Source organism: Papio anubis, chromosome 6, assembly GCF_008728515.1.
Source record: "Papio anubis isolate 15944 chromosome 6, Panubis1.0, whole genome shotgun sequence".
In the NCBI taxonomy this organism is placed as follows: domain Eukaryota; kingdom Metazoa; phylum Chordata; class Mammalia; order Primates; family Cercopithecidae; genus Papio; species Papio anubis.
This window is the reverse complement of record NC_044981.1, coordinates 64,209,865-64,231,485: the sequence shown is the minus strand read 5'-3', so window position 1 is coordinate 64,231,485 and position 21,621 is coordinate 64,209,865. Positions and strand designations below refer to the sequence as shown.

At 32.3% G+C, this 21,621-nt stretch overlaps 1 protein-coding gene across 4 annotated transcripts in view; it reads right to left on the bottom strand.

Annotated features, from left to right (window-relative positions):
• The window catches only part of ADGRB3 (adhesion G protein-coupled receptor B3), a 743,596-nt gene that overhangs the window by 454,836 nt on the left and 267,139 nt on the right, over nt 1-21,621 (bottom strand). For 3 of the 4 annotated variants that reach the window (XM_031667688.1, XM_031667689.1, XM_031667690.1), the window contains one exon: nt 3,536-3,646. In XM_031667688.1, the coding sequence (XP_031523548.1) occupies nt 3,536-3,646 (111 nt within the window). Of the gene's footprint in view, nt 1-3,535; nt 3,647-21,621 lie in introns of those variants that run through there. The other variant, XM_031667691.1, reaches the window with a different exon arrangement.

Here is a 21,621-nt window from a genome sequence, read left to right as displayed (position 1 = left end):
CACTAAATACTTCTTTTTTCCATGCTGCCCCTTCCTTATTTATAAAAGTATGAGGAACATTCTAGGCAAGAACATTAGGCCATTGTGAGAACAGCTAATATACATTATAAGAAAGATGTTAAAAATATTCAATGACATTAAAATAGTAAAGTATAAGACAAAGTATACTGTTTTTAATATATGGGTCTTTGGAGATAGTATGAACTAAAAGCTCTTTAGCCTAGCATGAAACACAAAAGGAAACTGGAAAAGCATTGCAATTAAAGTCAGAAGACCTGTGATTGATGGAAATCTACTGAATAATAGCTCTGTGACCTTGAGAAAGTCATTTTATTTCTTTGAATGTCTTTGATAAAATGAATGTTATATTTACTTCAAATTCTGTGAAAATTGAGTGAGATAATGTGTGAGAATGCATTTTAAATTATTAACAAAATATTAATATAAACTTTTGCTAATATCTTAAAGTCATGAAATTAGAAGTGTACTTTTAATTTTATTTATTTATTTATTTATTTATTTATTTATTTATTTATTTACTTATTGAGACGAAGTCTCACTCTATAGCCCAGGCTGAAGTGCAATGGTGTGATCTCGGCTCACCGCAACCTCTGCCTCCTGGGTTCAAGAGATTCTCCTGCCTTAGCCTCCCGAGTAGTTGAGATTACAGGTGTGCACCATCACGTCTAGCTAATGTTTTATATTTTTAGTAGAGACAGGGTTTCACCATGTTGATCAGGCTGATCTTGAAGTCCCAACCTCAGGTAAACCACCCACCTTGGCCTCACAAAGTACTAGGATTGCAGGCATGAGTCACCATGCCCAGCCTAATTTTATTTTTTTAAAATTTTAGATAACATGTTACATAGTCCAAATTTAGGCTATTTTCCTCACTGTAATAAAAGACTACTTTTGTAAACATGTTTATAAATTAATTGATGACTATGATACTTAAGCATAAGCAAATGTAACTAGGATATCTTAAGTCATCTTATTGGCATTTAATTTAGATGTCTATATTAAATACATGTATTTTTATGATATCATTGAATTTTATACTCCTTAACGATAAATAAAGATTGCATGATAGGCTATTACAGCATCATCATTTATGTCCAAACTCTGCTACTTTATCAAACGTTACTCTTTTTAAAAACTGTTACACTCACTTTATCACTCTATAGAAAGATTGCTTTTAATTACAATCTTTTACTGATCATATTGATTGAAGAGGCCAGGTTACTCATTTGGAGAAGTAATTCTTAAATATTAAAGTGTGATAGCTTTTGCTTTTTTCTCCGTGATTAATATGAAAATATATTGTCTTTTGTTATTGTTTAAATTTATGTTTTTGCCTTATTCTTTGTTCTCAAATTACTGTTAACAAATTTTATATTATTTATATGCAACAGTCTTTTTTTGGCTTAAAGACAAATACAGGGAAATATTTTATAAGTAAAGTTTAATTTTTATAAAATTTCATTGTGTGACACTTACCTGTATTTATTCACACTACCTTAACACCTAAAGAAAGTATAATTTAGGAAAATATTTAAGGAAAACCTTCTTCTCTTTTTCATATTATAATTGTCTTCTGTTAAATCATAAATTTTTAAAATTACTTAAAATAATGTAGCTTCCCAGTTTTACATCAGTACTGAAATAGTTTAATTTTAAAGTCTTATACATGTCTTTATGTTTGTCTATACTATATTTGGTTAAAATAAAATAATAAATATTTATTACTCATCATTTTGAAATTAGTAATTCCTTACTAGGAAAACACAATGTTCCTTGAAATTTGAATTTACCAAAAGAGTATTGGCTGAAAATTGTGAACTGAACTAGGTCACAGACAAATCAAAAAACTTGTACAAAACCTTTTGGCCAAATTGCATAATATTTATGCATAAACTAATCATGTTACGCTATTGGAAATGTAAAACTATCATTTTCCATTTCACTTCCTATTGGCTCCAGTTTTTAGGAACTTCAGTAAACCAGTGTCTGCCATGTCTTTTGCACAAATAAAATACACCTTTTTTAATCTTGCAGAAATGCCCCCACGAGATGGTGCTGATGAGTAGTCAGCCCATGCCCGTGTGCCTTGACTTAATGTCTCTAATCTCTGCTCAGTGGTTGAAACTTTTTGCTCCCTTTAAAGAAGAGAAATACATTTAGAAATTTGGAAATTTGCCTAAACCTGTTAATACACTTTTAGACTTGTTCAAACAAATAGTAAAAATGAAAATCAATTTTTCTTAAACAAGAAGATGCACAAAAAGGGATCCAGATAAGCAAGTTTCTACATTTCTGTATTTGGTTGCAATATATATCTCAAAAAAACTAAAAGTGAATCTTTGTAGAACTTATTTTAAACTTCCTGTTCTGAAAATTTGACCTCCTTACAACTAATGTATCAAAATCTTCTACTCACCCATTATTGAGAGCAAAACTCTTGAACAATATTTGCATTTTTATATTGCAGATTCAGATCTAGTGTTCTAAAAAATATTATCCTAAGAACATGTGAACTGAAGGAAATATCCATTTCTTGGGGGAATTTCATCACTGTCAATCTAAATGTCATGTCAGGAAATTGGTCATGTACTTGAAACTTCTGTATTAATGGCAAAACATCGAGACGTATACAATTTTTTAAGACATAGATAAAACTGTTAGCTTTCAATTTTAAAATAAAGGTAACAATTGAAAATTTACAAAACAAAGTTTAAACACTTTTTCTTTTAAGGATGTACTACATGCAATGTACTCAGATGGAATTAGATCGTTTATTATGATAAGAAAAAATATGAATACATATATTAGTTCAAATTCTGTAACTAAATAATAGGCATAAATTATACATACTCCAAATATTTACAGATATATTTGGAGGGAGGTTTTAAAAGTAATCTAATTAATTTAGAATTAATCATTTTATAAAGTAGAAAGTCATTTTAGTTGATATTTAATTAGTTGGAATGTGTTACAGCTTACTTAACACTGTCAACTTGTTATTATTTAGCTTATATAACACAACTCTTTTCAAATAAAAATTATTAAAATTTTTAAAAGTTTATATTTTCTGTGATTTTAACAATAATTAATACTTATAAGTAGGACCACACTTGAAAAAATTCAATATATTCAATATTGTTAAAATAAATTTGTCTAAAGTTTCATTTAAAGTTATAATTTTTGAAAGTCTTATGTCAATCAATTATTGAAGAAATAACTTTGCTGTCTTTCTTTAAACATTTAATGATACATTTTGAGTAGTTAATTAGCATAAATGCTACTATGTAAATCCTAAATGTCCCATACTGAAAGCAAAATAATTCTTACATAATTTTGGGGCACTTTTCAATTCACAGCTACTTTATTTATGGACTTTAACTGGTGACAAAAAAAAATGGCTCAAAAAAAATATCAGCTCCAAAAACTGACAAATGTGCAGCAAAAGATTATGAAAACATGCAGTGGCTTCATTAAATTAACAACAATAAATATACAAATGTAACTAACGTATTACCAGTTTGTGCCATAAATTTAGCAGCATCAGCTTGTTCCTGAGGGACCCTTTTTTCATGAACAGATCGAGGTCGCTGACTTTTAATTGTATGATCTCCCATCATTCCAAATTCTAAAGACAGAATAAAGGTATATGAAAGCTTGTGTGTAGACATTTCTCACAAATTACATTACTGTCTCATGCAATATGTTCCTACACATACCTAGAAGATAATTATTAAATTCACAGTTCTAAACTTGCTAGGCTAATCTGCTTGGAATATCTCAAAACTCAAGTCAGAAAACCTATAAACATGAACAAGATTTCAAAAAACAATAATAACAGTCAATAAAATGACACATCAGATTTTTAGTCAACTTAACAGAGATACTATACTCTTTTCTGATAATGTTTTGAAGCAATACATAAGAAAAAATACAACCACAGTGTTAACTGTTGTTTTTTTAGACAGAGAATCCTGACTTGGTAGCATCTGCTTCTTTGCTCAACAATGATCACCCCCAGAAGTTTGTCAGCAGTTTCCTTGTTACTAGATTACTCAGTCCTGTAACTTAACTTTTCTAAGGTAAACCCAGTCATTTAACAGACTACTTTTTTTTTTTTTTTTTTTTTTTTTGCCATCCAAAGATGAGGTTGCCCTCGGTGTCTTCAAAGGCTCATGGAATATAGTGGCCTTGGTCATTCTCATTATTCCCTTCCCTGCCCCAATAAATTCCTCCCCCCTTTTCTAATCACATGTAAAGGAATATTTTCTATTTTATAGTTATATTTATAAAATTTATTGTTTCCAGCCTTCTGTTATTTGATAGCAGAGCTTTCAAGAAAGGCAGAAAAAAATTATCTGGGAGTAACTCAGAAACAAATGGAAGAAAGAAAAAAATTAGTTGAGTAAAAGAATAGCTTCTATGTAACATATTTTTAAAAATTCATATTCTTAGAATTCTGCAAGAGATCTGTGCTTATTGAACTGTGACTGAAAAGTGGTTTTACTAAAATCAGAGCCTAATGTATGGAATAGTTGTTGGTTCTGTCTCATAGGAGTTTAGATAGGGGAAGGGAATACTGAAGGGCAAGAAATTGTGCTGCTATCTTTTACATCAAGAAAATTACTAGGCCCTTAAGACCAGGTGTCTTAAACATGACAAAGATGACTGGGTGAAATGTGTTCCACTGACACTGCAGATAGTGTAATTAAGCAGTGTATTTTGTAAGCAGTAATTCTGCCAATTCTTATATGTAAGGAGAAAAGACGAGCATACATTTTCATCTGTCCTAGCTAATCCTCACATAAAAATTAAACCATGGCACCTGACTGATGTGTCTAAAATTTTTTACAGATAATCTACTCAAAAGAACATCCCCTGAGAAATCTGAGAAATCTAAATGTGTGTTTGTTTTTGTCAGGTGAGAAAATATCCAAAGCAGAAAATATAAAAGAATAGCTTCTATTTAATATATTTTTAAAAATTCATTTGCTTAGATTTTGGCAATATCCTACACTGTAGCTACTTCTACTTATCAATAATAAAATGTCAGTGGGTTTGACCTTGTAAAATCCATCACTATTTTCCATTACTGTCAACATCCTTTCATTCCATTCATTTATGTGTGCTGTAAGTGGTGCCAAAACCATGTTTTGCCAGGCCATAAGAAGTATCTAATCACTCATTCAACGATTTTGGAAATTAATGATTTAGGAAGTTTATATGTAGAATGACTATCCAATATTTTCAAATGTTATATGCAATTAGAATGTTTCTGGATATGAAATAGCACCGGAATTTAGTAGTAATTTTTATCAACAGTATCCTTCACCTTATTTCCTCTTGAATTTGTATTTTAAGTTGTGGGTATGTCTATTGTTTTCAGCATTTATGTCAGAGTATAGGTTTACATAAGTCACCTGGGGGCTCTGATGCTCACACTAAGGTAATTTTGGCACTGAGAGGGCAAAGAATGCTGAAAAGATTATTTCATGCCTACAACTTAATTATGTAATAAATAACTGTATAACCTGTTCTAGCAGAAGGTAATTCTTCAACTCAGTGGCAGCATGATAACAGGCGGAAATCTCTTTTCTAAGGAAAATGGTTTATTTTTAACAGAGACTATGATTTCAAATTAAGGAGGTCTGAGTATGTCCGTGGGTCTTGGTCTGTCACCCAGGCTCAAGTGCAGTGGTGCAATCATAGCCCACTGTAAACTTGAACGCCTGGGCTCAGGTGATCCTCTACCTTGCCTCAGCCTCCCAAGTAGCTAGGACAACAAGCACCATCCACCATGCCTAGCTAATTTTAAAGTATTTGTTGTTGTTGTTGTTGTTGTTGTTGTTGTTGTTGGAGCAGGGTATCACTATCTTTCCCAGACTGATCTCAAACTCCTGGCCTCAAGGGATCCTCCCACTGCTGCTTCCCAAATTGTTGAGATTACAGGTAGGAGCTACCATGGACAGCCTTGGGATGATTTTAAAAGTGGCATATTCAATTTTTAACACTTTCTTAAGTTTAAAACAAGTTGAAGTGTTCATTTTTTAAAGAATAGAACAAATTTAAGTAAATCATTTTATATTATCAGTTGGAATGTGATTTACATCTCTTAAAATATGTGTAATACAAATTGAATTTCAATATTCTACAAATTAAATTTCAATATCCTACACCGTAGTTATTTCTACTTATCAATAATCAATGTTATATGAATACTAGTGCTGATAGTTTATCATAAGTCACAACATTTGCAATAAGAAATTCTTCAATACTTTATGAACTTGATTACAAACTTATTACATAATCAGAAGTTTGAATTGGAATTGTTGATTATGGTCATCACTGTAATGTATCTGAAAAATTATTTTTTAAAAATGAGAATTAATATGAGGTCCTGATATAACTAAATTCCTTATAAGAGAGAAGACATTAAAATTCATTGATTTTTTTCAGATGGGAAAACAACACTATGGTGGTATTTTTTTGAATATTCCACATCTATTGTTCTAGACTTAATTCAAATTTGTAATTGAAATATATAAACTACTGTCTAACCAAGTGTGTTTCTTCTGCCAAAGTTTACGTCCCATGTTTCAAAATAAAAAAATTTCTTTGTTTTAGAGTTGCTATTAACAGTATGATTTAACAGATAATGTTATAGTTCTCTCCATACCTCACAATGGGGTATTTTTAAAACATTTGTGTTGTCTTTCAAGATAGCATTATCTTCTTCACTTCTAATAAAAATTTAGGCCAATTGGATCATCCCAACTTAGGAAAAACCAATTATTTTTGCTATTATTTTATGTGGTGAAAGTGGGTTGAGGTATACTTTTAGCATAGCAGGCTGTCTGAATAATATAAATTCTTCATGGATGGTTGATTCATATTCAAATGATTCTTAGTTGGCAAAGATACATATTACATTAGTTACACGAGAAAAAGAACATAACCAAATAAAAAGATGATCTGCTTTGGTGAAAGCAATGGAAAGCAAGTTATGAAATCAAATGAAATAATGTATAGCATAACATTATATATGTACACATGGTACATGGTTTATGAATATACAGGGTTATTTCCTATACCTTTATGTTTATGTTATCAGTGAAGTGGTGGGTAAACAACTATGTTCATGTATAAAACCCAAATGATTAGAGATGACTTCCATGTTTAGGTACATTTTCTCAATCTTTCACTGTGCTTCTTGCTAAAAAGCAATAGGCTCTGGAAGTCACATACAATCAAAGTTACATGAAAGAAAAATTTTGAAAATAATTTCCTTCAGTACAATTTTATGTCATTTCTTCCCCAATCCAGGAATATGTAAGTAGATCATTAAAAAATAAATAGACTTAAAATTTGACTTTTGATAGTCAATTATCAGTTATAAAGTTTTTGTCTGGAAATTAAGGGTCATCATATGAAATCAAATTCATTAAAAAGTTAAAACACAAACACATATCCGTTTCTTATTTTACCATGTGTATTTTTAAACATACAGACAAACACATCAATAGATTAGGAGATAAGAGTCATTACTGTAATCTATCTAGCAATGGAAATACTATTTCACATTGTTAGTTATCTTTTGTTTACATGTCCACAGAAGTCATCCTCACCTATGCCATTATTGCTTCTCAACAAACTTTTGGAGTTATGTCCTACTTGCACTGTGTGGTCAAAGTGCACTACTTGTTGTTATGAGATTCGTCAAACCACTGCACCCTTTCTTACATTTTCCTAAACTTAAAACACCTTCATTTCCAGTGATGCCTGCAAGTAAGTCTCTCACCGAGCCCAACTCAAATGGCAGCACCTCCATGAACTGTCTCCTCATTAACCAAACATAACCTCTGCCTTCCTCAACTTCTAATTTTCTTGACTTTGAATTAAACATTGACTTTATTTATAATTATTAGATTGTCTTACTCTTTCTAGCAGATTATAAACTTCTAAGGAAAAGGAAGTATTATGAATTTTAAAATCACTTCCTGCTTTGGAAATAACTGAAGTTCAATATTTATTTATCAAACAAATAAATTTTGCATTAAGAATTGTTTCTCCAAAATGCAAGTTTCTAGATGTCGAGAACTATTTCTTTAACTTGCTTAGTTCAATGGGGAGAAAAATAAAATTTTCTGTGAAGTACTTGAAAATTAGTTATGTATGATTATCATGGTCAAAATTCCTGCTGGCAATAAGGTTATTATCCATAAATATTCAGGTTATTATTAAAAAATTAAAATACTGCTTCATTTAAAAATTAAATGTCGCCATCCTGAAACAAAGCTTTTTTAAAAATAAACATTTATTAATTAGTATCCTAGGAACAAAGTCATAAAGATGAATCAGAAATGGTTTCTGATATTCTAAAGCTCATAGTTCAAGGAAATCCATTAAACATGACCTGATCCTTTGAAATATGTAAAACCATTATAATCAAAATATTATTGAGCTACACTTGAGATTCATTTTTTATAACAATTTCTTAAATACTGCAATGTTCTCAACTACAATGACTTGCTAATTTGTCTCCAAAGAGAAAACAAAAATAATCTTTTAATATGTCTCCAAAGAGAAATAGAATTAAATCTTTCAAGCCATACAATTGTACATTGGAACTGATACCTCATTTATCACAACCCAACAAGAAAGAATATTAAAATATGATTTGCTGACAGGAGAAAGATTCCATCATCTGACTGGCTTAAGGTATTGTAGGCAAGTAAGTACTGTTGAGAAGCAACCATATATTTTCTGAAAAATATTATTAGATTTAATGCCTTATAGGCTCATATTTAGGCAGGAATATAAATTATTAAATTTGTTCATTTAGAAACAGAACCGGCACAGTGACTTTGCATGAAAATTTTTCCTACACACTGTAGCTGGGAGGATTTTTCGTTTGTTTTTCTTTTTTGAGGTGGAGTTTCGCTCTTGCTGCCCAGGCTGGAGTGCAATGGCACCATCTTCGCTCACCGCAACCTCCGCCTCCCAAGTTCAAGCGATTCTCCTGCCTCAGTCTCCCGAGTAGCTGGGATTACAGAAATACACCACCAAGCCCGGCTAATTTTGTATTTTTTTTTTTTTAGTAGAGACGGGGTTTTTCCATGTTGGTCAGGCTGGTCTCGAACTCCTGACCTCAGGTGATCCACCCGCCTCGGCCTCCCAAAGTGCTGGGATTACAGAAGTGAGCCACCGTGTCCGGACATAGTTGGAAGATATTTTGATAGTGAAGAGCAACCCAGATTATCAGGATTTTGGTATCTTTCTAATTTCTAAGAGTTTGCCTTGATTTTAATAGTGTTTAAAAATGTTACCAGATTTAAAAATTGTATTCTCATTTAATTATTTTTTTAGTACCTGTATGGCCAAGTGTTCTGTGAAAAGATAGAGCTGATAGGATAAAAGACTAGAATTGATATATTCTACATATATCAATTAGATATATAACTAGAATTCTCCAGTTAGCATGAACTGAATAAAAATTTTTAAAGGATACTTTTACTACTAATTATAAATATACTAATTTCATTTTCCCAAAGAACCATAAAAAATACAATAGATGATGAAAGAAAACTTCCAAAAAATTCAAGAATGACAGTTATATAATAAATTAATAAATATTTGGATATATTTAAATAAAATAAGATTAATCAATACTAAACATATTAGAAATCTGATAGATATATCGTTAAAATTTAAGAGATTAACTGATATTCTTTCTTTCTTATTATTTCTTGGTTCCATTCCCAAAGCTAGATGTGTAGCTACACGGCCCAAAATGCTATTTCTTACAGAAACAAAACAAAACTTGCTTTTCAAAATACTTCGACAGAAATGATTTTATTGGGTAGCTAGGTGTAACTCTGTTGAGCAAATGAGTAATTTTAGGGCACTTCTAAAAACAGATAAAACATGAAATAGTCAAAGGGCACACTGCTAATATATTTACAGAAAAGTTAAAAATGTTCAAGAATGTTCAATGTTGTTACACTATCTAACTTATAACATTTTGTAGAAGTGACTATCAAATATATTTGGTGTATTTAGACAATAATGCTGTATTTATGTAACATTATTCCAAGTAAAAACAATGAAATAATTACATATAATAGATTTTCCTTCGGAACTCCTCAAACATTTGTTTGAAAATTATGTAATAAAATATTTTATGAAAATGTTTTCAGGAAATTCAGAGGACAAACCCTTAAATCATTATTTTTATACTTATTCTGTTTGCCGTCCAGGAAATGTTAGTAAGTTGGACACAGTCTTCTATGCAAGAATTCATCAATGTGTGTAATCATGCGGGAATTATTTGTTATGCCTTATCCATTATGCAATTGTGTGTTAATATCTCATATCTTCCTGAGACAACTACTGAATTCTTACAAATCAGCAGGAATAGTTTGCTTAAAAATATGTTTTATTTGTTGGTGACGAGAAGCACATAAATGACAGATACAATTCTACTTTCAACAGTACTAGCAGTTGGATATTTTTTGTTGTTGATTTGTTTCAGACCTTAATTTAGCACATTAGCATACCAGTGGCTAAATAAGATGCTTTACTGTAATTGTTAACACTTTTACAGTAGACTAAAACTCTTACAGCATACAATTTTAATAACCTTGCTGCTAATGTGTCTCTTGACAAGATCTTAGAAAGTCAGAAATATAAGAAAGTAAACTGAATTGTCCCTGGATGGTTATTTCTATATTTTCCAAATTAGAACATGGCTTGGTTGCTTTTCTGCCAAGCTTTCTGACCTGCACACTCTGTCTTCAGAAAAGATTTTATAGGGGCTACCAAAAGGATGGAGACTTATCTGGCTTATGTCCAGTATGGTACTTTTAAATTCACCAAAGCTCATTATCATTTATTATAATAGTGTAATGTAGAAGAATTTAACTTAAAGCAATATCACTGTATACATATTTCCTGAAATAACTTAAAATATTCCATAAAATAATTTGTACATTATTTTATAGTACTACTATTGGTACATTGTTGGTATATTATTAGTACAAAATAAATGCTACCCTACAATTGAAGGTTAAAGATTAGATTAATGGTTGCTTGACCAAAAAAAAAAAAAAAAAAAAAAAAAAAGAAAAAAAAAGTGGTAGATGAAATATCTTCTTTTTTCATAAAACACTAGTATTTAGGTAATTCTGGTGCCTCTGTATTGTACTTGAATTACAATCAACTGAGTTGAAAGATTTCAAGGCTTAACTTTTTGTACATGGAGGTAAGGGAGAAAGGTTTCTCTGTTTTTCACATAGTTTTACTTTACCTATTATATTTATATAAAAATGCTTTTTTAAAAGAGAATCTAGAAATACCAAAGTAGTTCTGGCCATGTTTTACCATTTATCTACCACTATATTTTAGTTTATTACAAAAAGTTTTAACTTAAAATAGTATCTTTTATACACATTTAGTGAACGAAGTATCAAACCTGACTTTCTTAATAAGAATGATTCTTCTAAGACATGTATATAGCATTTATAATTTCTAAAATAACTCTAATGCCATCTTAACTATTCCCTTAACCTTTTAGCTTATTTTTCAGAAATGAACTAAGATACATGGAAAATACTTTCAGTATTTTTCTAGTACATAAAAATTCTTTTAATCAATTAACTACTATTTGAGCTTGTTTTCATCAGTTGTTATTACTACTAAGGCACAAGTGGTATTCTATAGAGAGATCTACAAACAATTAGTATTTTCAAAGCTGTGCTTCACATACTAAAGATAGTTAAGACCATTTTAACTGGGATGAAGGTTAAGGCTCAATGTGGAGGGGTGGAAAAATAAATAAGCAATCAGGAGATGCAGCTCATATTTCAGGGCATCACGCCTTAAATTCCCTGCACCTGTTTCCTCTTCTTGCAAAAGGAGATACTGGGAACATGATCTCTAAGGTCTCCTTATGCTCTAAAATTACATCATTTTCTCAGATCGAAAGTTGACTCGTGAACATATAGGCTATCTCTCAGCAGACCAAGAGTTGTAAAAGACCTGGCCAAGCTCGATGAACAGGTCTGTACGCAGACATACACGAATGTGTGCACATGCACGAGTCTGAGTAACATAAGAGTTGTTTCATTTCCTCAAGACATTTTCTCAAATCATTCAAGGTTGAAGTTATTTTGATCCACGTCTAAGCATTAAATCAAGGTTTACTTTGCACGTGAAACCTCAGATTGCCTAATACTTATTTTAAAAAGTACATCTATGCTGTAGCTAGCATCCACACTGGACAGAATTTTTTTTATAGGAGGGAATTTTATCAAAGGCATTGGGGAATGAATACATTTCACTCACTCAACAAACATTAAATGAGCACCCCATCACATTCCACACAGGATTCTCGGCACTGGAGATGTAACTGTGAACATAGCAGACAAAAATCTTGTTTTTGATAGAAGAACATTATTGTTATTCCTAGTCTGATATATAAGGCTTATGAAATATTGAATGAAAATTAAATTAACAAGCCAGCGCTTTAGAAAGGTTATCAGTAGTTATATATACATTTCTCTTATAAATAACTTTTAATTTAGTTTTTCATTCATAGAGTACTTCATATAAAACCAAGCGTGTATCTCATCCGTATTATTATTTCACAAAATTTGTTTTAAAGGACCATTTAAATTAAAACTGTGGACACAAAAGACATGTCACTATGACACAAAAAATATTGTAGTCTTACTGTCTTCTATGTATTATGTTTAGAGTTTTCTCTTTTTACTTTTAATATTTTTTTTGTTATGGGCCAATCTAGTCTCTCTATACCTCAGAAGATAATATCTGTCCTTTATCATTCTATCCTCCTATTCTTACATTATATATTTTATTATTTTTATTTTTTTTAAACTGCCCAAGAAGATATAAATGTACTTGAACTACATAACTCCCTTATATTTCCCTATCGCTAGACATATGTGTTGTCTTCAAAGATTTTTCTACCTGAAGAGAGTCTCCTAAAGTGGTTTTGCTGTGAGGAATCACAATTTAAATTTTAATCGATATTGCCACATTCCACATCCCCCGCCGAAGTGTTCAGTGTTTATCCTGACATACTTTAGTGCACGTAGTGTTGGCAGGGCAGACATTAACTCTTCTTCATCTGAATCTATTTGATTTCTATCAACATACAACATCTCTCTTCATTCTGATTTGTGCTTTTCATGTTTACTCCAATTTTGTCTGATATTAATGTTATTATTCCTGCTTTGTTGATACATTTGTCTGCTACATCTTTTTCTATATTTTATTTTCAGCCCCTTGGTGTCATTTTGCTTCAAGCATGTATCTTTTACATAACATATATAGTTGGATTTTAAAAATCCCATCTGACCCTCTTCCTTTTAATAGGGAATTAAACCCACTCACATTTATTATATTTATTACGATGTTGAACATTTCTCTTCTGTCTTATTTTAGTGTTTGTCTTTACCATGTTGTCTTGTTGTTTATTTTTTGCCCTTTCCTAATTTTTTTTTAATTGATAGGAATTGCCATTGCTTTTTTCTTGAGATATCGTAATTTAATTATTTAAAAGTGTTATACCCTAATTTTTCACATAAAGTGTATTTTTAAAAATCTGTCAATCTCTTTAATTAATCAGCATCTATAGGTTTCTCCAGCCAAGACAATAATTTGGGTCTGCTATCACTTCCCCTTCTTCCTTTATATCCATTTGTCATGTATTTCCAAACCATTACATTCGTACATTGTGCTTTAATAATTTATAGTTAACTATTAGAGTATTTTTGGTTTCTTCGTTTGTCTTCTTTTTTGGATTCATTTATCATTTTGTTCAACATATTCTTTCACAGAGAATGGGCTAAAGTTGATTTACCTCACCCTGACACGCTTGAAAGTTAGTCTGGCTAGCCTTAGAAATTTAGGGTTAAGTTTTTTTTCTCATTAAACTTTGAAGCTACTTCTATACTGACTCCTAGTATCCAGTGTTGCCCATGAGTCTTCTTACAAGAGAACAACTTTTATATCTGGAAGATTTGTAGGACTTTTTTTTTTTTTTTTTGAGACAGAATCTCTGTCGCCCAGGCTGGCGAGCAATGGCGCGATCTCGGCTCACTGCAAGCTCCGCCTCCCAGGTTCACGCCATTCTCCTGCCTCAGCCTCCGGAGTAGCTGGTACTACAGGCGCCCGCCACCATGACCGGCTAATTTTTTGTATTGTTAGTAGAAACGGGGTTTCACCATGTTAGCCAGGCTTGTCTGGAACTCCTGGCCTCAGGTGATCCACCTCCCTCGGCCTCCCAAAGTGCTGGAATTAAAAGCGTGAGCCACGGCGCCCGGCCCCCGCTTTTTAGGACTTTTATCCTCGGAGTTTTGAAATTGTATGAGTGTGTCTAGATATTCGTGGTTTTCATTTCGCTTACTTGGTACTCTATGTTCCCCTTCAGTACAATGACTGGCTATCTAGCAGAGCACACTGAATGTTTTCCTCCTTAGCTAACTTTCTAATTTGTTTTCTTCCACATTTGTTTTGGAGCTTCTGAGTTACCGCCAGCTGTACTCTGCTTCCATCTCAACCCCCTCATATTCCAATAATTTTCTCTATGAAAATTGAGCTCATGATTCTTGATTAATAAAGGGTAACTGCAAAATATATAATTTCCCATTTCAGTCTCGGAACAATTCTTTCTTGTTGCAGAAACCTCTCAAAAGAATATCCTCTAATTCCTCTCTTCCCACTCACCCAATAATATCAGATAATCTGACTTCAAACCTCCTTCCTTGAATGAAACTGCTCTCTTGAAAGTCAATTGCCTCTTAAGAACTGTCATGTTCATCATGATTCTTTCAGGATTTGACATTTTCCCGCCCTCCCCATCCCACAACCGTTCTTGAAATGCTCACCTTCCTTGGCTTTCAAAGCTGACAGGATTTTAATTTTCTTCCTCCTCTTGTCTGCTTTTCTGTCTCTTTCATTGCCTTAGTGACTCTTCATCCTCTAAATATGAGTTTTCCCTTAGGTTCTGCCTCAACATTCTCTTCCCCAGAAGTCTCACTCATTCCTACAGTATTAGGTATGGCTTTTAGGCAAATAACTGTCAGCCTCTCACTCCCATTGGCCAATATACATTTTCCAGGCCACCTACATTAAGTGCCTCATAAATATTTTGCTGGCTAACAGCATTTATTAAAACAAATGATCATTCCCCTTAGGAGATCCACTCCTCGTTGTACATTTTGCATTTCTTTTTAACAGACACATGGTGCCCAAAATAAATATTTGGTGAATAAATAAATATCAAATGAAAAATAATTTGAGCAGAAATACTGCAGAAAGTTGTCTTAGGCTTATGAAAACATTGTGATAGACCCATTTGGTTATATAAAGATAGGATGCCAGGCTTGAAAATTTATAGGTTATAGAATAGAGATATATTTTACATAATTGCAGAGTAATAATTAAAGTTTACTGAGGCTTCCAGAGGGAAAAGGTGAGGCTCATTGTGGACAACAGAGAAGGGGAGTGAGGCTAAGAAATCTTGGGAGAGGAATAAAAAAAGACATGACCAGAAAAATGATGGGAAAATGAGATCAGAGGGAAAAAAAACGAAAAACTCCTTGTGGAAGGAATTGAAAAAGAAATTATTAACAATAGTGATATTTAGATAGAAATACATACTATGCTGTGGTAAAATATAATCCCTCTCCACTCAATCCAACTTTTATTAAATGCCTACATAACCTGCATTACAAATACTTGAAAGGAAGGGATTAAAGAAAAGGAAGCTTGGTTTCATGTTGAGGTTGAAAAGGGAGACAGAATAAAGAAAATAGCTCCAAAAGGAAAATGCAAAGCAATTATTGATAATACAGATGAAATAAATGGATAGGTGGACAGGAAGAAATGTATGCAACCCCTGCCTCAAAGAATCTTTAGAAATATTAAGAGGATGTTGAATTTCTAGCTCTAAATTATGTTACAGTTAAGCCAAATGTGTGTTTAAAAATTTATACTAAATTAAAGATAAGTTCTTGGAAGGCTAGAGAATTTGGGAGCACCCTAATGACAATGCTAGGGTTATAAATTCACATTCCTTTACTTGTGTCTGGGTATTTTGTATTAGTAATATCCATTAAACATGGTCTTTCTGGTGATTTTGTACTTTCAGAACCATATGAGAACACTAACATAATCTAGCAAGGAGTCCAGAGTTGTTTGCTCATCATCATATGACTACCCTTCTACAAGGCTGGCAACCAAGTGGCCAAAGATGGGCAAGGGGGTTAGGGATGGCATCTCTTACATGTCAAATTATTCCTATTCCATCTTACAAGTTTTTCTTCCCCCAACATCGCAACCTTTACAGGAGACATTAGCACTAGTTATCCAATTATAATGAACTTTTTCATCAAGAAGTAGAAGTCATTACAATTTTGCTTCTCTGAAGGAAAAATGTTTTCCGTTGTGTTGCAGTTTTTAAAAAAATGTTTCACTTGATATTTTTCCATTAATTAAAACCCCTCTATGAATCTGTATATTCTGTATGTTATTATTTCTTTGTCAGAAAATTGTATGAGAGTATATCCTCCTAGTGGGGATACAATTGACTTAAAATAAGTTATGCTAAAATGATTGCACTGGTTATTTGATAACCAAAGTTTAATGAGTCAACATTGTAAGATAGCTATACCAAACCTAAATTTAATTTTGATTGGATTTTTGAAGCATGGAATTAAAAACTTTTGAATTACATATCAATTAATCGTGGTCTTCATTTTTAAGACGCACATTGATAAAGTAAAATATGTGCAAAGAAGGGTGCTCAGAACATTAAAAAGGTGAGAAGGGGAGTGAAGATTGTCTGAAAAGAGATTAATTTAATCTTTGTTTTGGAAATAATTTTTGAGTGCCCAATATATAAGGCACTTTAGAGAATAAAATCCAGTAGGAAAACTAGGACAAATCCAAATAATCAGACTTCAATATTGAGTTATTAGTACAATAAGTGACATACAAATAGCTTCTAACAAAAATCAGAAACTGAGATTATTTAACTTGAAATAAGAAAACCTCAGAAAAAAACTGCAATTATCTTGAAATGTTTAGAAACTTATGTAGAAGAAGGATTAAAAATAAATCAACTATACTGTGTAGGCAACTATATTGTTTATAAGGGAAAGTAGGTCAAATCCATAGGAAGAACTTTCTAATGATTTGGGATGTATGAAAAGGAATGAGTGGCCACATGAGACACCAAGTTTTGATCACTGGAAGTGCTTAAGTGGTGGCTGTGTGACTAATGAATATTGTAGACATAATTATTACATGCATTTATCTATGATTCCTGGAATTGACTGTGATTCTTATCTTTCTCCCAACTCCACGTCTATCAATTTTAAATTCCCATTATATCCCTATCCAAAGCTTTACCAAATCTGTAAAATCAGTGGTAGAGCTGATGACTCTACCTCTCCAGTACAAATTCCACTAGCCTCTATTACATGGACCAATGCAATGGTTTCCTAACTGCTCACATCACACCACCGCCCAACTCCCAGCATTATCTGCTGCTTAGAATTCTCCACATAGCATAGGGACAGATCCTTTACAAGGTAAAATATAAAACGTAAATTCCATTCTTAAAGTCCTTTTATGATTTCTTTGTATTTAGAATAAAATCCAAATTCCTTACCCTGGCTCTTATGAAAAAGCCCAGTAGAATCTGTCCCAGCCTACACCTCCAAGACCGTCTTGCATCCTTCCTACCATGCTCTAACCATGCTCGCCTCCTTTTTGTTTCTGCAACATGCATAGCTCATTTCTTCTTTGCACTAATTGATTTTTTTTGACTGAAAAACTAATTGTGCTTGACAGATTGTCTTGTCATTCTTATCTAAGCTAAAATTTCACCCCTTTCAAGAGACCCTTCCCAACCACCAAATACAAAGTACTTATACAGTGATTTCCTAAGACAAAATTTCAGTTATTTGCAAAGAACTCATCAACCTGTGTTTTGTTTGATTTTTGTTTATTTGTTTAATAAATTGCTGTATCCACCAAATCACTAAACTGTGAGCTTCATAGGAGTAGGAATATTAACTGTCCATTACTGTATCTTGTGCCAGGTAAGTGATTGAAAAGTACTTTGGAAGGGTGAGAGAGAAGAAAGAGGAGAGACAGGGGAAAGAAAAAGATTATTTTCATTGAAAAATCTCATAATATTAACTTTACTCACTTTATTCTAGGTGATTTCCTCAGATATATCTTCTAATTCACAAACATTTCCTTTCACATTAGTGTTTATCCCATCTATGGAATTTTTAATTTTAGTAATTGTATGTTTAATTTTTAGTAGTTCTGCTTTTCTTAATCTGCTTATGCTTCTTCTATTTTTATTTATTCATTTTTTCTTATTCATTGTTTTAAAATGATTTCAACTCCGTAGGAAAGTAACTTTAAACATATCTCTTTCATAGTTTATTGAAGGTATTTTTTTCTCTAGTTATTGGTTTGCTCCTTGTGTTGCATCTGCTGCTGCTTCTGCATATTTTCTGTTTCCTTCTATAGTTTATTTTTTCTCTATTTTGTTTTATGTAATTTTATTTCTATTGGACACTCATCTTGCACAGTACTTTTCCCCTGTGAAACTCAAAAGTAAAAGTCCTTTACTTTTACTTATGTCCTTTAAAAGGCCTTATGTCCTTTACTTATGTCCTTTTAAAAGTCCTTTAAAAGGCCTCACTGTAAAAGTCCTTACACAACTTCCATAGCAGTAAATTGCTTGGCTTTAGGTTACTGAATCATGACAGTATAAATTCACACCATATACCTGCGTGGTATGTGCCAGTGTTTACTTTTTTCTTGGGTAGGTTTTTTTTTCCCCCTCCCACTCAAGGCTCCAGACAGAAGGCAAGTTTTCTTCTCACTGTTTCCTAGGCCACTGAGTAAAGTTTTTCTAGATCTCCATTGATAGAGGGGAGCAGTTTTTTGAAGCCTCAGACTTTCTATATTTGGATTGCTTTTCGTTCTCCAAAACTACAAAGGCTGAGGACACTCTCCTGTCTACACAACAACACTTAGATCCCAATTCTAAGCCATTTAGAGCATATAACTGTCTAAAACAATTAAGATCGTCTAGCATACCCTTAATATTTTGTCTTTTATTATTCCTGTTGTATTTTATGGACACCTATACATTTCCCTTTCTTTTGGGCTTGGCTCATTTTTTCTGCCATATTTTATCCAACATTTTAATGAATTTTTAAAAGGTCTGGTTCCATTAATATCAGCTCATTCTGCCATGTGGCTGGAATTCTTTCCAATGAAATAGGCACTATATTTAAGTGCTATCTTCTGGATGAGTTATGTCCTATTATTATTCTCATTTTAGTTATGAAGCTGATGAGGTTTCTAGAGGTTATGTTACTTGTCCATCATTACGTAGCTAATATGTGTTGGATCTGGGACTCAAAAAAAAATTGTATCAAATTGATAGCCAAGTCATGCTCTCGAGAATAAGGACATGTAGTTAATAAGACCACTAAGGTTTCTTTCAAATTATAACTATTTTTATGTCCTTTGTATCCTTTACTTCTCCAAATTTGCATACATGTCTTCATGGCGTTAATTATGGTGGTGAGGTTCAAATATGATTAATAGAGAATCAGGCAAATATATGCTCTGGGTTTTTATAATCTTAGATGTAGGTTCCTTCCAACTCTTTTGTAGATTTTATTTGATACTCTATGGGAAACAAAATATGCTAGATTAAGTGCCTCACAATGTGAATTGATATTAAGATATATTTAAAAAGAATGTAATCCTATGGAGTCATCAACATGAGGTTGGATATAATAGAATCAGTTTAATGATGAGTAAGGCATCCTACTGCTTCCTCACTAATGTTTTCACCTGTGGCAACCAGGTACCTTTGAAATTTTGCCTCTACCAAAATGTATTTTATGGAACATAAAAGAAGGTAAATATACATTATTAATGAAGCATTAATAAGTGTTAGTATTAGGCCACATTAGATTCGTTCTGGAAGAGGCACAGAAACTAATCAGAAATTTATATATTCATTCCACAAGTTACTGAGTCTGAAAAAGCATTAATTTTGGTGTCCTCTATAGACTCTAAAGGTTTTCTGAATCCAGTTTCAATAAAAGAATAGAATTCTCACAACAGTACTCAATTATTCTTAGTAAATGGCTGAGAAAGAACTGAACTCTTTTACCAGGCTTGCAATCTGTTAATCATTCAAAAAGGTCACAACTGAATCATACAAATACTTTATTTTTCTGTGTAACAGTGCTCTATGTTTTTCTCAAACCCAGTAGTTTCATGGATCAGAATTTCCCACTTCTCTGAAACACTAGATTGACCTCAAAAACAAGTCTCAAAAGATATCCTTCCAGACATTTAAAAAAAAACAGAAACAACTACCAAATGATGTTTGACATTTATGAATGACCTTTGTGTAGCAAAAAAAAGAGTAATTTTCAAAAAGCCAACTTTCAAACTTTCCCAGAAATGAATTTCCAAATGAAAAGACACCACACCATGAGCTAAAAAAGTAATTGCCAGTCTTAAACTTCTTTTTGCAAACACCACTGAAATTAGTAGAGTTAAATGCCCAAATTAAGCATAAATGCTCTGTTAAGTCTCACGTCCTTTTTGCAACACTACTGAATCAGGTTTGATAACTTCTAAATGTGCACTTTCTTTTTAATTGTTAAACCTCTGTCTCTCACACAGAGCCTCCTATATAGACAGGGAGCATAGCATGCTGGTATCCAGAGTATCACACTGAATTTAATGACTTAGGCATTTACATTAGGTTTGTGTTTTGCTGTCTTGACCTGTGGTCTAAATTTCATACTGAATCTACCTACAGAAGGATATTTCTAGGCTTCAAGCAGCAGATTGTTTAGAAAAGAGTGATAGGAACCATTTAAGTCCCACTCTGATATCAACAAAGAAGCAATGTCAAAAAATGTATGACAAAGTTACTCTCAAATGATCATATAAACTCAGAACTCACAGAAAGGTCTGTCAACATTTTCTTCCTTTTGTTCTTAAGTGACAACAACATTTCATGAGCTCTGACCATGCCTCTCTGCCTTAGTACAGTAGAAGGATAAAATGTGTTGCCTCATTTACATTTCTGTGTAATAAAAATTTTTATTTCTTCACCACTGTAGAGATGAGGAAGTAGAGGATAAAGTAATTGTGTCCAGTTACAATGTAAATTAGAGAGCTGAGATTCAAAATGAGGTACGTTTGTGTTAAAAGCTATGTTCTTTGCCCTACAATACTAAAAGTAAATACACAAAGGCAGGGTGTTCTTTTCTCATCTAAAAGTTATTCAAGTTTATAATAGAAAATATAAAATGCTAGAAAAAATATATCATGTGTCCACCAACTCCACTACCAAAAAAATTATTAGTAACATTATCTTCCAAGTTTTGGACTGTGTTTTGTGAGGAAGAACATATAACAAGATGTTATTTGGTTTTCTTGAGAACTTGTTGCCACACATTACCTAATAGTGCAAAGATTATAGAAATTATATAGCAATACGAAAGTCACAGCAAG